Genomic DNA, 17,441 nt, shown 5'->3' with positions numbered 1-17,441 from the left:
TGTTTTCAAATACACGCAAATACCACCGCCATGGCGATTCCGATCGTTCCGAATAATGTTGTACCCGTCAATCTTAATCATTGCGTCACTGATCGTGTTATTAAGCCACGTTTCGGTGAAACATATTACATCAACTTTACTGTTGCAAAAGATATTTCGTAGTTCATCCAATTTTGTGAAGTTCCTCGCAACAAGGCTTTGAACATTAATGTGAACGACATTCAAATTTTCATTTTTTAATGCAGCATTCAGAACAATTCGTGGAATTATAGTGCTCATAGAAGCATTGTCATCTGGAACATTAGCCATGGTCAATAGAAGTGATCAAACTAAGCTTTGAAGAAAATTTGCTGAAAGAAACCATCCCACATGCAATAATGAACAACGAAAAGAGAAAACTACTATCTAAAATCATTAATAATTCATTCAGTTTTGAAGTTCAGTTTTAGCTACAATAATGAATCGAATAAAAATATCCCAACAAATTAACTAATAGTGAAAACACCACCAGCAGTGTGTATAAAAAGAACAGCAACTTGACATTGTTTTATGCCCTCCCAACAGCAGTGACATTTTCCCGTACATCAGCAGCAACACCTCCAACCAGCAACGACTTAACAACAGCATCCAGCACCAACAGCAGCAGCAACAGTTTCGGATGACAGCATACACTGTGACTTTCAGGACTGGAAGGAATCACAGGAATAACTTGAGGATGGAAGCATGGAAATATGCATATGAAGGAAAAGATAAGCTGTTTGGAAAAGGGTAATTTCAAACTATGATGACTTTCAGGAGTGGGTGGATTCATGGAGTATTAATGATGGGAATCACGGAGAACTGAGGGAAGGAAGAGAAAAACTATTTGGAAAGGGTTGACGACGTTTGAACGACAAGTTGTTTAATGTCGACGACTGGCTCAGCATTGGATCCATTTATGTGCTGGACAAAAACGACCCCATCACGAGTGAACACATTCTTGAGAGCTCCGTTTTTCTTTAATTTTATCGCAGCCGCTCTGATGGCCCTATCGTGTTGAGTAAGGTTTTCGTTGAAAAAAACCCTTCGATCGTTGTCAAAACCCAGATGACGTAGCGATAAGTTTCTCGTTCGTAGATAGCGGCCGTAGAATGAATCCCTCACATTTTTGATCGCAAACTGGCAGACTATTGGTGGAGTTGCTCCAACTGGAATCGGAAATCTCTGCAAACGCTTGAGGTCCACTAAAGGTCGATCTACTTCATTGTATCCAAGAACCGAAGCGAGCTTGCAGAACGATACCATCAGGTTCTCATCGGTGGCATAGGGAATGCCGGAGATAATGAGATCGCTTGCCTTCTCAACACGATCTAACCGTCGAACAGTCGAAACAAGCTCAGTACGAACCTCCGTTACCGCCATCGAAAGATTGTTGACAGTGGTGCAATTTTTCGACAGGCCTTTATGATAGCGATATTTTGCTTTTTTCATTTTCTCCGTTTTGGTTTTCCTGTCATTGTTGTTTTCCGATCAGCAACACGGGAGCGAAATGAAATAGGTACTCACACTCGCACGCAGCGTGCTGAAAGCGAGAGCTGACAGGGCTAAATTTCCATTCAATTTTCTGTAGTTGAGTGTTCTCACCCGTGGTAGCGTATAGGGCACTCACTCTCACAAGCCACCGCTTGAGACGAATGACCTTTCAGCATGAGTAGTGTGTGGATGATTGGGAATTGATCTTGTTGGGTCGCTCACGAATGGAGCTCTCGGACTCTGTCAGTTCTCACATCGAGGAACTGAATACGACAGCCGCAGTCATTCATTTTCGGCTGAAAAACAGGCACAGAGACTGATATTTTGCAGGACTGATTGTTGATGCTCGACGTACACTCGGCTTTCAGGGCAAATAGAACGTTCTCCACTTCGGTAATCCGGTTCTCAATCCTGGCATTACTTGCATCAATTTTAGCTTCAATTTTCGCGTTGGAGATCGAGAACATCTGCTGGATTTTGTCGAGCATCTCGGAGTCCGGATCGCTATCGGTCTGTCTATCATCCCTCGGTCGCTTGTTGTTGTTTCCATCGCTGCACACAGACGATGTAGAGACCGATCGAGTGATCGGTGCGTTTGTTTTGGTGGATTTATTATTAGCCTGTGCATGCCGGCGGGATCGACATACAAATGACACTAATGAGTGGAGCTTTTTTTGTCGAACATTCAAAGCTTTCAACAATGTTCGACATTGGCTGAAATTCAATTCGACCGTTATTATTTTTATATTATTTTTTTTATTCAAATCAGCTTTTGTGGTTGCGGTAAACAGAAGCATTTCTCGTAAATGATTCCTCCGTACCAACTGCAAGTGATTGCAAAATTCTTTGTAAAAGTGTTTTGAATGGCAGGTAAGATTTTTCAAACCCCCCAAATTAATGTATATAAAATATATTACTTCCCTGGCCAAGTTCGCAGGGGTTGACGGTATTAAAGTGAAGGAGTTTCGTTTTGATTATTGTAATGTAGTGTTCTTTAGTGAAACATATCACCTTTTTAACACTTTAATGCGCCTCCAACGGTTAATCACGAACCGGCTGCTGCAGATGGAGTATGGCTGATCATATACATCAGACATGCTCGATAAAAATGGAGGATCCGCCAGGGCTCATTAGAGTCTATTCCCAAGCAATAGTTCCAAGTCGGTTGGATTTAAGAAGGTTTTGATGATCGTTACAAATCCTAATAAAAGTATTGTAGGATTTGTGACAGGTTTTGGAACTTTTTACAGCCAGCTGACTTCAAAATGTTGTTTGGGCTCTATTTCCCACGTTTCTCGGTTGATTTTGATTAGTAATCTATTAATGTCATAGTCGCGTTTTCGAATTTTTAGAATGTTAGTTGGTCATATTTTTTTTAAATAAAGCAATTAAAATCGACCGAAGAATTAATAGTGGGAAGGAGATTTGCAGCACTTAATTGTGCTGATAGATTCGAAGCTAACGTGCGAACACTTAAACGCATTGTTGACGTCAATGCGTTCGACGTGACATTTTGGACAAAAACTGACTGCTTTTTATTAACTGAACAACGTTACTTGTGTATGACTAGGTTGACATTTCTAGGCTACGCTTGAGAAAATGACATGGTTTATCTAGGTAGGACCGATAGGACAATTGAACGAATTTGAACATTTTTCATAGTATTTGTAGGGGACGAATACATAATACTTGACAAGCAATCTTTATTATTTTAAAATTTTATTGCAATCAACTGACCAACTTGACGTATTTTTGTTTATCTCTTAGATGGTATTTTAAACCAACAGAAAAATATCAGAAGTTCAGTTGCATGTTTCTGTGGGTTTTGGACCGATGACAATTTAAGAACATAAGAGATGACACAGAGAAGTAGAAAACGATTAGCGAAATCAAGAAAACAATTTGAAACAGGATCGACTATATTTAAAATACAGGGTTTGATTGATTCGACGGAAAAAAACAAACATACGACCACTGACTTAAAGAGAAGAAAAACATGTTGAACCATACCACAAAATCGAACAAGACAACAAACACAAACCGTGTGACCATAACACTACATAGGCAAATCCTGACTGACTGACCAATTGAAAACTTTCCAATCTTCTACCGTAACTTTCTGAGTCAGTAGGCAACAGTGTCTTAATGGATATCATTTTCCGCGTACGGCTGGCAAACTGCTTCTGAAAGATTACGTACTCTTTTCTATCTTCGGGTCTAGTGTAGAGGTTTCAACTCTATTCAGAGTGCAGCTAGAAACCTAGCAAAAAAAAAAAAAAAATATATTACTTATTGGGAAAATTTATAGATTTTGACGCTAAAAATTTAAACGTCTTATTTTTGGCGTAGTTGTTTTGTAACTATCGCCAATAAAACGCATACATATTTCGATTTTCAATGTCATAATCAATCGTTATGTGAAACAAACGATTTTCTTCTTGTCTCACCCAGCGCATCTACAATGGGGGACCATTCGAATTGTTCTATTGTTAAACTTGCCGTAACTGTTTATAATTACGTAAAGAATAAAATTATTGATTATGGCATCTAAATTGGAATAAAAATAACTTCAATTTGGATTTAAGTTTGGAAAATACCAGATAAAGTATGTAGCATCATAAAATTTTTACAATTTAGAGATTAATTTTCAAACTTACTAAAAATGTCGCGCAAATAATATCGGGAAGCTTGGGGTGAGTAATTTATTAAGAGTGAATCACTGACCAATTTATGGGTACTTTTTTGTAATTTGACGGTTTTGTACAACTTCTAGCAAGTCAGAAAGGATTGGAATTTAACCGTTACCCGCATACAAACAGACGTAACACTTATCGAAAGGGCTTGTGGAGATTTCAAGCTGTAACACCACGAAGGACACCCACCCACCCCCTCCGGCGTTATGACATTTGTGAACAAGCCCTTAGGAGACCATTAGAGTTTTCTTTAAATATTTAGATACATGAAGCCTAACGTCGGACGTCGAGCGCTGGACAGCGGAGTTGGCCCTTAATGCAGCGCAGTATGCCCGTCGTTCGTCCGACATACGGTTTACGAAAAAATCTTTTTTTCAACTGTATGGATTGGATATTTAGTACAGCCTAAAATTAAATTTCATTTTACGACAATTAAGAAAACAAAATGAATTACTTAAATCTTTACCAATATTGTGCATTGTATCACCGCAATATTGAAGGTGACTCCACCCGTTTAGAGCCGATGCACGGGTGTCCTTCGTGGTGTTACAGCTTGAAATCTCCGAAAGCCCTTTCGATGAGTATTACGTCTGTTTGTCTGTGGGTAACGGTTAAATCCCAATCCTTTCTGATTTGCTAGAAGTTGAACAAAACTGTCAAATTACAAAAAAGCACCTACTCATAAATTGATCAGTGATTCACTCTTCAGAAATTACTCACCTCAAGCTTTCCGTTATTTGAGCGACATTTTAAGTAAGTTTGGAAATTAATCTCTAAATTGTTATAATTTAATGATGCTTCATGTTTTATCTGATACTTTCCAAACTTAAGGACAAACGTCTTGAAATCCCGCTTCAACAGTGCATCAGAACTTCAAACGCACAAATCTCAAGAAGCAAGCTTCAAACAACAGTGCAATAGATTATTCTCTTCTTGCTCACTTGTAATAAGCTCAAAATAAAAAGATCAGATGCGCTGGTTTTGTTTACAAAGAGATTTGTGCGCTCGAAAACGTGAGTAGGTGCCAAAGTCGGCCATTGTGGCGGCCATTTTGGGATTCTAACAAGTCTGTCCTTAAATCCATATTGAAAAAAAAATCGATTTTAAATGCCATAATCAATCGTTACGTTCTTTACGTAATTAACAACAGTTACGGCAAGTATAACAATAGAACAATTCGAATGGTAACCCATTGTAGATGCGCAAAAAGAAAATCGTTTGTTTTACACAATGATTGATTATGGCATTTAAAATCGAAATATGTATGCATTTTATTGGCGATAGTTTCGATGCAACTACGCCAAAAATAAGACGTTAAAATTTTTAGCGTCATAATTTATAAATTTCCCCAATAAGTAATATTCCAAATACATTAATTTCGGGGGTTTGAAAAATCTTACCCGCCATTCAAAACACTTTTACAAAAATTCTTGCAATCACTTGCAATTGAGACGGAGGAATCATTTACGAGAAATGCTTCTGTTTACCGCAACCACAAAAGCTGATTTGAATAAAAAAAATAACGGTCGAATTGAATTTCAGCCAGATCGAATGTCGAGCACTGTTGAAAGCTTTAAATGGTCGACGAAAAAGCTCCACTCATTAGTGTCATTCATATGTCGATCCCGCCGACATGCACAGGCTAATGGCTCATATTACAATGGCTATTGTTGATGACTGACATTAATCAACAAAGCGATCGATGAATTCTGAAGGGCCTGTGACGAAGAACGCTCTCGTGGATAGCACAAAATAAATAGCTTATAGCGGTCGATCACGAACGAAATTGAGCCAATTTCTTAATAGAACGTTGAATCCAATCGTTAGATCACTTAATTACGCACACTGGGTGATTTAAGGCGAAATGGGAACAGCAAATAATCAGCTAAAACTGGAACCACTTTCACAGTTATGCTAAAGCGTTCATCCCTTCAGAAACTTCATACCAAAGATAAACAAAATTCCATCATTTCAGTTTTGAAAATCATTCGATCAAGATTGTCATTCAGTTTACGGGATCAGTGGTTGATCATATGGCTGAATGATGATTCATTCGTTTGATTGCGGAGATTTTCGTTTGGTGATTGAATGTTTTTCGGTATGATGCACAGCAGTGCTTTCCGATGATTTTGTGACGATAATCATTCACAACAATGCCCAAGCAAAAAATCATATATTTATTGTGTCAATTTTAGTTTTAAAACAGGATGATTTCAATTTTGTTGTAGGCAGTAAAATCATTCTGCTGTGAAATCATTCAAAATTCCGATTCTGCGGAAATGTATCGCATTGAATGAAGAATCATTCTTCGTACGGCGGGGGTTTTCGTTCAGTGGAAACAACCTATGTATTTAACCTTAGTAAGGTCTTGGGGTCTTTTTTGACCTTTTTCAAATTTCAATTATCTGTAGCTTTTGTTTAACGAATCCTAGCAATCTGAAATTTTCTGACAATTATTTTTTCGCGGAAATAAACCTTTCCCAAAAATCAAAAGCATTGAATGACCCCTAGGGGCGCTCCCATAAAAAAAGTTACAAATAAGACCCTGGGGTCATTTTTGACCCCAAATTTTGGACAGCTCGCAAAAATCAGTGGCTTGACCGATTTTGGATCTCTTTGGCTCAAATGAAAGGGGCACAAGTCTAGTTTTCAAAACCACCGGAGAAATCCGGATTCGACCACTGTGGCCACCAGGAACCTGCTTCAACTGAAAAATGCCGCTTTTGAGACCCTAACTTTGGCAAGCTATAACTTTGTAACCAAACAAGTAATCAGGACCGTCCAAGGGTCGTTGGAAAGGTATTTACGTGGACTTTGATTATAGACATTAATATTGACTAATTATTGAGAACCGGTTCCGGAAATCCGGAACATCCGAAATATTAGTTTTCATCATTGCTATGTGCTTGAAAATCCACAAATGTATTCCCTTTATGCATTTTATTGCATTACTTCTCTGCACGCTTCACTGAAATGAGAAACATATTGTTTAAGACCATTTTTGAAGGGTTCTGGGCAGGTCTGGTCAATGCGGAACGGGTTACAGGGACTCCGGAAGGTAGTCAATTGGGTAACAACAATGAACTTCGTATAGTTTTCGCTCCAAAACTCAGCGCCACATGGTGCAACCTTCGTGGATTTTCATATCTGTTGTTCTAGTGATACACAAAGAGATTGGTAGTCATCTTCTTCTTTTTCTTGGCGTAACATCCCTACTGAAAAAAATCCTGCCTCTCAGCTTTTAAGTGTTTTATGTGCACTTCTACTAGTATATACTGAGAGTTTTCTCTGTCAATCATTAGTTTACATATGTATATCGTGTGGCAGGCACTATATGCGCATGGGAGTAAGAGTAATTTCCCTTACGAGAAGTTCCTAGGCCAACCGTAAATCGAGCCCGTCACCCTCAGCATGGTCTGGTCATGATAAATGCCTTTACTGCTATGGTTATAGGGGCTCCAAATGAATAGTCATATTGGTTCCACGTGGTCACCGGAGTGGCCACCGGAGATATCCATATTGTATTGCTCTCAGATTTTTACAACAAATGTAGGCTTCGACAGTTAAATTTTAATCATTTACTTTTATAATTTGTAATGTTTTGGTACATATGATCTCAATCTTATCCTGCGATTTTCGACTGTAAAGATTACAAATTGGGTTCCAAACGTTGGAGCCAAGAAAATAAATTCGTAGGCCAATTTATTATGCAAGCCAGACCAAAGTTCGGTCAAAGATGATCTCGATCTTTCCAGGCCATTGTCACCAGAGAAATTGTTTTACAGCATAAGTAGACATTTATCAGCTGACTTCATATTGTGTTTCACACCTGAGGTGCAAAGTGTGAGAAACAAATCTGTCATTTGGTTCTTTGTGATCAAAGAATTGATTATAAAATGATTCCGTACATTAGAAAATGAAGTTTTCCGTGCTGTAGAAATAGAAGTTAAACTGAGAATTACTCCAAAAGCTTCACCAGGAATTTCTCCAGAAGATGCACCGAGAATTTTTGTAGGAGTCAAACCGGGTATCTCTTCTTGAGGTGTTCACCGATAAATCATCTAAAATTTCCGCGGATAATTTATCTAAGCGTTTCCCGGAGAATCTATTGAAGGAATTGTCGGGTCGATTTCCACAATATTGCTACATAATGGAAGCAGTGGTTCAAAGGCTCTACAGATAAGGGATGGCAAAAATTCCGAAGGAACTCTTGAAGGAATTTTTGGACGACCACCCAAAGAAATATCCTGAGAGACTACTGAACGAAATTCTAGAGATCTACTGAAGAACTTTCTGCTAGAAAGATTCTTAGTAGAAACCCTAGAAGAATTAGGGGTGGAACTCTTAGGACAATTCCTGTGGAAGTTCTGGAGGAATTCCCAACTAACATTTTTGCTGTATAAGAGCTTAAAGAGCATTCGTCCAAAGGCTTTTGTTCTATAAGCTGCTATGCAGATACTTTTGTTAGTATGGTTCCTGGTGGAACTGTTTTATGCTAGTGTTTTTTTTTTTCAAATTAAAAAAGTAATAAAATTATCTCTTGGAAGAATTACTGGTGTAACTCCTGGTAATTTTTTACAGAATTTCCCGGTAAAGCTTCTTGATGAAAATCCCAAAATAAATTCGAATCAAAGTCTTTGAAGAATTCCATGTAGAGCATCCATAGAAACTAGAATCCAGAAACATTGGGCATTTAGTGGCACTCCTAGAGGATATACCGGTGAAACTCCTCTGGGTGTACCTACTATAAATTCTAGAGGAATATCCGGTGTAACTATTGTAAATTCAAGAGGAATTTCAGGAGGAGCTAGGTGAAAATCTAAGAGAAATTAGAGTGGAATTAGAGATTTTCAAACAAGAAAATGCGTCACGGAGCGGTGGAGAGGATACGGAAATTAAGATTTAAGTATCACGTAATAAATTTATGCTGCCTGGATGAGTTTCCGCTGAATTTTCTGCGGAAATTTTAAAGCACTATATAGTGAAACTTGCAGAGAAATTTGCGATGGAACTCCTTCAGGAATGTACGGTGGAACTTCTAAAGTTATTACTTAGAGAAATTCTTAGTGGAGCTCCTAGAGGATTTTCCAAAGGTATTTTGAAAAGAAATTTCCACAAATATTCTACTACGGTACTACTGTTAGGAAAGTATATCTTGTGAATTGAACTTTCAAAGGAATTCCTGACAAAATTTCGCTAGGGATTAAAAGTTTATCTCCTAGTGGAAATTTGCAGCGGAACACATAGAGAAGTATTTTGAGGAATTCTTGGAGAAATTCTCTTTGGAACTTTTAGAACGATTTCTGAAGAGATTTTCGGTGGAACTTCGAGAAGAATTTCCCTGGAAATGTGGAGAAGAATTCCCGGTAAAACTCTTGCCCAATTTCCCGATGGAACTTCGAGAAATAATCGATGCAACTCCTAGAGAAATTCTCTTTTGAACTCTTTGACGAACCCCTAGTGGATTTCCTAGAGGGATTCTTGGTGTAACTCCTAGGAGAATTTCTGGTCGAAGTCTTAGAGCAGTTCCAGTGAATGTACTGAAGGAATTCACGGTATATTTGTTGGACGGATTCAATATGATTAACTACTACTATTTCTGGATATTAGCGGATGGGTTCCCACAAGTATTCACAGAGGATCTTCGAGTGAAACTTCCTCTGTAACTGGAAGTACTTCCGTTGAAACTTTGAGCAGAATTGTCAGTGAAACTCTGACAGGAACTCCTAGAGGAATTCCCAGTGGATCTACCAAAGAAATAATTAGTGGAAGTAGAAAAAAAACATTTTGTGGAACTCCTGGAGAAAGTCTATTTGGAACTCCTAAGAGAATTCGTAACGGAACTCCTAGAGGATTTTTCTGAGAAACTCCTAGAGGCATTCCCGTTGTAACTTCAGAAACAGTTCTTAGTTCAAAAAATTACTACTGGCGAGAGAATTTCCGGAGCAACCTCTAGAGTTTAGACGTTATGAAGAAAATCTTTAGTTATATTTTCAATCTTTCGAGATATCCTCGATTGAGTAAAAAATAGGCCCACAGACCGCACTCATATTTGCCAAAGTTTGCCAAATTACGAAAAGTTACAAAAGTAATTTCAGTTTAGTAACCTTGTACTACAAAACAACTTCAATACTAAGCTTCAGTTTGAATACAAATTTGCTTGTAATTGAAATGGTTTACGATAAGTACTAAGCAATTTTGTTGATGAAATGAAGTGCTGAGCACCACTGATCTAGAGGAATTCCTGCAGGAGCTCCTGCGGGCACTTCTAGACTAATAATAGGTGGAGCTTCGTGAGAGATTCATGTTTGAACTCCGAGAGGGAAATTCTGCCGGAACTCCTATATGTACCAATAATCGTAGGAGCTCCCGAAGGATTTTTTTTTATATTCACCGGAGATGAAAAAGGCCGCTGGAATAGAGCAACAATCCTTCCTCCAACAGGTATGAAACCTCCTCATTTCTTCATATTTGTATTTTATAATTTGCAATAACAATTTTTGAGTTCATTTTCAATGAGAGTATACTCATTGATAGTTAGATTGCCGCATCTACAATAATTGTTGTTGTGAGAATACTAACAAAAATTTACAAGTCTATACATTTATTGGTAAAGAAACGTGATCATATTTGCAACACCAAGAGTAATTCCTAGTGGAAGTCCTGGTAAAATTCCAGGTGGAACTGCCTCATGAATTTCCGGTATTTTTATTTTGGAATCTCCAGTTTTTATGGAATCTCTCGAATACTATCATACACCCGGAACTGATAATGTTATGTTATGTTGCCGTTATTCTGCCGAATCACGTAAGTGACTATGACAATGTTGGCTCCTTTTTAGTTATTCACCTAGCAATCTATCGGTCATTATTTTTCTTTTCTTTCGTAGATGCAACCGAATGCGTGATAATGTTTGCACCATCGTACAAATTAGGTTCCAGTATCCCGTATCACACAAAATGTCTTGGTTGTCTTTGCATGCACGTAAGCTCTAACTCACATCATGATCAGGGCTGAGATATCATTTCGACATATCTAAATTCGACCACCTACAGCTCATTTTAGAAGATGATCCCAAGAATATCGTATATGAGAAACATGTGCGGCTAGACCAGTCCAGTGCAGGTGATACGGGAACCCTATTTGTACGATGGTGCAAACATTATCACGCATCGGTAGATAATGACAAAATCTTGCATCATAATCTGGCAGAAATATTATAGTCTTATTATTTTACGAGACATACACAAGAAAGTCTGAATTCTGAATGGCGCTTACGACAGTATGGTGAGCTTCCGAATGCCTACTTTTGTTGCAGAAAATTGAAGTAACACAATTGGGGTTACTCCGGTGGTCACTCTAGTGGCCTAAAAAGATCGAGATCATCATTTGTTCATTTCTATACCAGAACATTGAAGTTACGATAAATAATAAAAATTTAACTGTCGAAGCCTACATTTGTTGTAAAAATCTGAGAGCAATACAATATGGATATCTCCGGTGGCCACTCCGGTGACCACGTGGAACCAATATGACTATTCATTTGGAGCCCCTATAACCATAGCAGTAAAGGCATTTATCATGACCAGACCATGCTGAGGGTGACGGGCTCGATTTACGGTTGGCCTAGGAACTTCTCGTAAGGGAAATTACTCTTACTCCCATGCGCATATAGTGCCTGCCACACGATATACATATGTAAACTAATGATTGACAGAGAAAACTCTCAGTATATACTAGTAGAAGTGCACATAAAACACTTAAAAGCTGAGAGGCAGGATTTTTTTCAGTAGGGATGTTACGCCAAGAAAAAGAAGAAGATGACTACCAATCTCTTTGTGTATCACTAGAACAACAGATATGAAAATCCACGAAGGTTGCACCATGTGGCGCTGAGTTTTGGAGCGAAAACTATACGAAGTTCATTGTTGTTACCCAATTGACTACCTTCCGGAGTCCCTGTAACCCGTTCCGCATTGACCAGACCTGCCCAGAACCCTTCAAAAATGGTCTTAAACAATATGTTTCTCATTTCAGTGAAGCGTGCAGAGAAGTAATGCAATAAAATGCATAAAGGGAATACATTTGTGGATTTTCAAGCACATAGCAATGATGAAAACTAATATTTCGGATGTTCCGGATTTCCGGAACCGGTTCTCAATAATTAGTCAATATTAATGTCTATAATCAAAGTCCACGTAAATACCTTTCCAACGACCCTTGGACGGTCCTGATTACTTGTTTGGTTGCAAAGTTATAGCTTGCCAAAGTTAGGGTCTCAAAAGCGGCATTTTTCAGTTGAAGCAGGTTCCTGGTGGCCACAGTGGTCGAATCCGGATTTCTCCGGTGGTTTTGAAAACTAGAATTGTGCCCCTTTCATTTGAGCCAAAGAGATCCAAAATCGGTCAAGCCACTGATTTTTGCGAGCTGTCCAAAATTTGGGGTCAAAAATGACCCCAGGGTCTTATTTGTAACTTTTTTTTAGGGACTAAGGAAGGTTAAAAATTATGGATAAATACATCTGAGGTATAAAATAAAATAAAGTAATTAGCGATCTAATTTCCCATACATCTACTGAGGAAACTGATTTCGAGATTTTAATGATGAGGATAATGTCGATGACGACTTTTTCATTCCAAATGCTTCAATTCAGCGGAATATCCTAGATAATCTGTTCACTGTTAAGTGAATCCCCCTAATATCGTACCACCTTCGGAAAATCACAAAAATAGTCATAACTTTTTTGTTTTTTGATGGACTTTGATGAAGTTTTCACAACTTCCTGAAAAACTCTTCTAGTTTAAGAGTCCGGGGACATAGGTGCCTGGTCCACATGGTTCCGCAGTTATTACGGATTGTCTTGGGGTACCAAAATTGGCCACATACTTTGCACAACCACAACGTATACCTCAAGATACCGATGAGGTAGAAGTATAACGTCTTCGGCAAATTTGTTCAGCAGGTTAAGAACTAACTGGCAACGGTGACTTTAGTTCGCGATTCGGCCCCTAGGCGGCACCAGTGTCAAAAATGTTCAAACCCTCATTTCTCAGAAACCTGATAAGATAGAATGATGCTGTCTTCGGCAAAGTTCTTCAGCAATTTCAGATCCATCTGATAGTAAGGTCTTTGGTTTGGGATTTATCCGCTAGGTAGCGCCTTGTGTCTGAAAAATTCAAACATGTATATCTCGATACCATATTGAGCTACAAACATGAGGTTTTCAGCAAAGTTTTTCAGTAGGCTGAGAACTATCTGGCAATGGCATTTTTGGTTCGAGAATCATCCGCAACGTGCCGCCAAGGTAAAAAATGTTCAAACTTCTATACCGTCAAGGCGCCATTCACCGTGGGGGCTCCATTCACCGTGTGCCTTCGAATATTTTTTCATTATTTCCATATTATGATTGAATGATATGACAATTTCCCTTCAATTTCACCAATACAACACTAATGTATTGTTACTATGTCAAAACGCTCATTAGAAACATTTCAAAGTATCATTTTGACACTAAAGCGTGTTTACATGAAGCGGGTTTCTGCTCGTTCACTGCATTCATAGTGAAAAAACGAAAACTGCGCTAAGGTGATTTAAGCGATAAACTAAATGTAGTAACGTTTTTATTCCACCAAGAAGCAATTAAATTCACATATCAGGTATGTATTTTGCATTACCGAAGTAAGTTTAACAAGAAAGTACGATTACTCGTACTTTTTAATTGAAACAAAAAGGCACGGTAAATGGGTACCCTAAAAATCAATGGTCTCCATTCACCGTGCCCCATATTATCCCATATATCCAGAAAAAATCGAAAATTTGAACATTCGTTTTTCTAATAAAATCTTGCAAGTTATTACTTGAAATGAATTTAAACGAAAAAAATTCCCTCGGCTGGGTTGTTTTGATCATTTTTAAACAAAGTAGAATAAAATTTCTCATACACGGTGAATGGGTCCTTACTACCACGGTGAATGGTGACCTACCACGGAATTAGGCGACCCTACTACCCTTTATTAATTGTACTATATCACCAAATTTTGTGAAAATTTTTCTACTTCTGTGGATATTGCTTTAATTTTAACCTATAATGAAGGCAATTAAAAGCGGCACCAACAATGTTTATAAGACAGGTGTCAAATGAATGCCCTTATTTGCCCCGAATCTTCTTAGACCCACGGTGAATGGTGCCTTGACGGTATCTCAGAATCCTGATGAGATAGAATGATGCCATCTTCAACAAAATTTTTCAGCAAGCTAAAAACTGTCTGAAAGTTGAGTCTTTGATTCGTGATTTATTCGATAGGTGGCACCTTGTGTAAAATATTTAAGTAAATCCCCATATTATTATATAAGATATCATACTTAATCTGTTTAGCTTAATGTTAAGCAGATGTTTAAACATAACAAAACGAATGGAATTTTGTAGTACGATAATAGGGGGATTCACTTAACCCTAAAAGGGATACCTGGGGTCCATTGGACCCCAGGCGCCTTTCAGAGCTCGTCTTTGATGGAACACACTCAGCGAGGTGACGAAACTGAGGCCATGAAGGTATTATCCCTTTTAGGGTTAACAGCGCAAAACGCTGATTAATTATTATTTGTCGCGATCACCAAAGCAACATTGGATTATTTTATTCGCATTTAACATTAACATTTCAATTATTAGATAATCATGACACAGTCATTTAATCTGTTAAGTGAATCCCCTAATTATTTATTTTCTCGGCTTCGTAAATAGTCAAACAAAAATGTTGAACATGTAACCGAAAAGGTCACGAGTCGCCCCTGGCTTTTTTTGCCTAATTTTTAGAATTTTTTAACCACCTTTTTATTGGGAAATATAATTTTGAAGTGTTATGTTGATTTTTCTATTCCAGATATCACCCACCGAGATTTGAAACCAGACAACATCCTGCTAGAAAATGACGACGAGGAAACCTTGTTGAAGGTTTCCGACTTTGGTTTGAGCAAATTCGTGCAAAAAGACTCCGTGCTGCGAACCCTCTGTGGCACTCCCCTGTACGTTGCCCCGGAAGTACTCCTAACCGGTGGACGTGGTTCCTACACGCGAAAAGTGGACATTTGGAGTTTGGGAGTTGTCCTGTATACGATGCTCAGCGGAACACTTCCTTTCTCGGATGAATACGGAAGCCCTGCCTCCGAGCAAATCAAGCGAGGCAAATTCTCCTTCCGTCACCGGTCGTGGAAGTCGGTTTCACCCCAAGCCAAAAAGCTTATTTATGAGATCTTGACGATCGACCCGAATAGTCGACCGTCCATTGATGACATCCTCAATAGTGCATGGTTGCGCGATCCGGAAGTTATCCGGAAGGCGGAGAAACTGATGAATGTGCGACTGTCCGGCATCAAAAAGGCTTCCACATCCGACATAGAGAACAACAATGAGAAGATCTTTGTCGAGCCTCCCAAGAAACGGCAACGTACCAAATGACTAGATTCGGGTAAAAGGCCACCTGCCGAAGGAGAGGATGCCGGCAGTGATGACCAAAAGGAAGAACCAGTTCGTATACAGTTCAGAAAGTGGGTGAAATTGAAGCTAAGTGTGCGTTAGAATCTCCGGCATTCGTGACGTCAAAAATCAGCAAAGAGAGGAGAAACAGTAAGTAGCAAGTGGAAGCGAGCTGATTTGATAAGGATTATTTTCTATTGATAACAATTCAAGCGGAACTGATAATGTAGTTTTTTACGTTCCCTTGCCTACAGCGGATTTGGATCAAGTACGATGCTCTCTTGGTTGTTTATATATATATTTCATAAACGCATTTTGTATAGCATTCGAATACATGTTTTCGTTTCGATCAACGGTTACTAGAGTGAAGTGTTAAACATTGCTCCGTGGCTCGGCCTTCGTTACGAGTCACAAAGGAGCAGCCTGTGTGCATTTACCTACGCTTACTGTTCCGTTGGAATTGTTATTTTAATGCATGGTAAGGAAAACGTTTAACATTTATTGAGTTTGTACAGAAGTGGACACTATTTTAAACATGTAGAAATTCAAAATAATTGCAGAAACTGTCGAAAAAAAAACTAAACATCTTAACAAAAATTGATTCATTCCAAATCAGAAGCGAAAACATGTTCAACTAGATTATTCAATAATGCTTTACCCACAATCATAAGCCATCATTCGTCAATATCCGTGCTATGTTTTCTTTTTGTAAACGTTACAAATTGTCTTGGAATAAATACTTTTCGTTTTGTAATAACTATCATCACAAAATCAGTTGAAAATGCCGAAAATGTTCCATGCAACACACATGGAACGATACGAAAAAAAAACAGGTTTCACTATATTAAGTACAAACGGACTACCTACCTATAATAAGGTGCAAAATAGAACTACATATTTAGAAAGCCATGCCATACAGTTCCTAAAGTGCAAAATGTCGTTAATAAACTGTCGCGTGGTTGCCCTAGTGATTTGAGTATTAAATGCTTAGATAAGGAATACATACATAAACTTAGCTGTAGAATTGTTGCAGTTTTACTTACTTTTTTTTCTAAAGAAAAATACAATACATTTTTTTGTTTCGTCTTAATTGTTGTATTTTGTGCTTTGGTGCACCTGATGACAACCATTATCGTCTTTGGATATATTGTGATATTATTACTTCTTGTAACTTTAATCCAATCTGTTTCGACGAAGAACCATAGCTTTTACTTATTACTAAACAACAGGCTTTACTTCTATTTGCGTAATAAGTGCTGTCAGAGTGTTACAGACCCATGCGATCTAAATTGAAGCATCCGTATTCATTTTGTGAAATTCGTGAAGCATTTTTTATCGTTAAACCCCGAAATAGTCAGGTTCGTTCTGTGTGAAGTGTGAGGTGAGATGAGTCGAATGAGGTGACAAAAACCGAGTCAATCCCATTTGATTGAACGTCTCACCTCACACGCCACGAATAATAAGCCTGAGTGTCATTTACATGTACATTAGGCAGTGTGGAATAAAATTTCGAATTAGGCCGTGTCGAAATTTCGAATACACAATCCCGAATAGTCACAAACGGTTGCACATGCACCCAAAAGAAGCCCTGCAACATAAAATAAATCTAAAAAATCGGTAAGCTAGTCCGTAATCGACTTAAAGTTTTATATGGAAACTTTATTTTTTTAGTATGGGGAAAGCACACTATCACTTGATAAAAAACTTATCTTCGGCAAAGTTGTTAGCATGATCATTACTGGTTAGTGACGAACCAAGTACAG

The 17,441-nt window shown here is 38.3% G+C and overlaps 1 protein-coding gene across 2 annotated transcripts in view; it reads left to right on the top strand.

The window, feature by feature from the left end:
• Positions 1-16,768, top strand: part of LOC109407247 (ovarian-specific serine/threonine-protein kinase Lok) — a 34,742-nt gene extending 17,974 nt beyond the window's left edge. For both annotated transcript variants that reach the window (XM_062850638.1, XM_029858898.2), the window contains exon 5: positions 15,086-16,768. In XM_062850638.1, coding sequence (XP_062706622.1) covers positions 15,086-15,660 — 575 coding nt within the window. In that variant the 3' untranslated portion in view covers positions 15,661-16,768. The remainder of the gene's footprint in view (positions 1-15,085) is intronic.
• Positions 16,769-17,441: the final 673 nt, after the last annotated feature.

This window comes from Aedes albopictus, chromosome 2 (assembly GCF_035046485.1).
Source record: "Aedes albopictus strain Foshan chromosome 2, AalbF5, whole genome shotgun sequence".
In the NCBI taxonomy this organism is placed as follows: Eukaryota; Metazoa; Arthropoda; class Insecta; order Diptera; family Culicidae; genus Aedes; species Aedes albopictus.
This window is presented reverse-complemented; position numbering and strand designations above follow the sequence as displayed.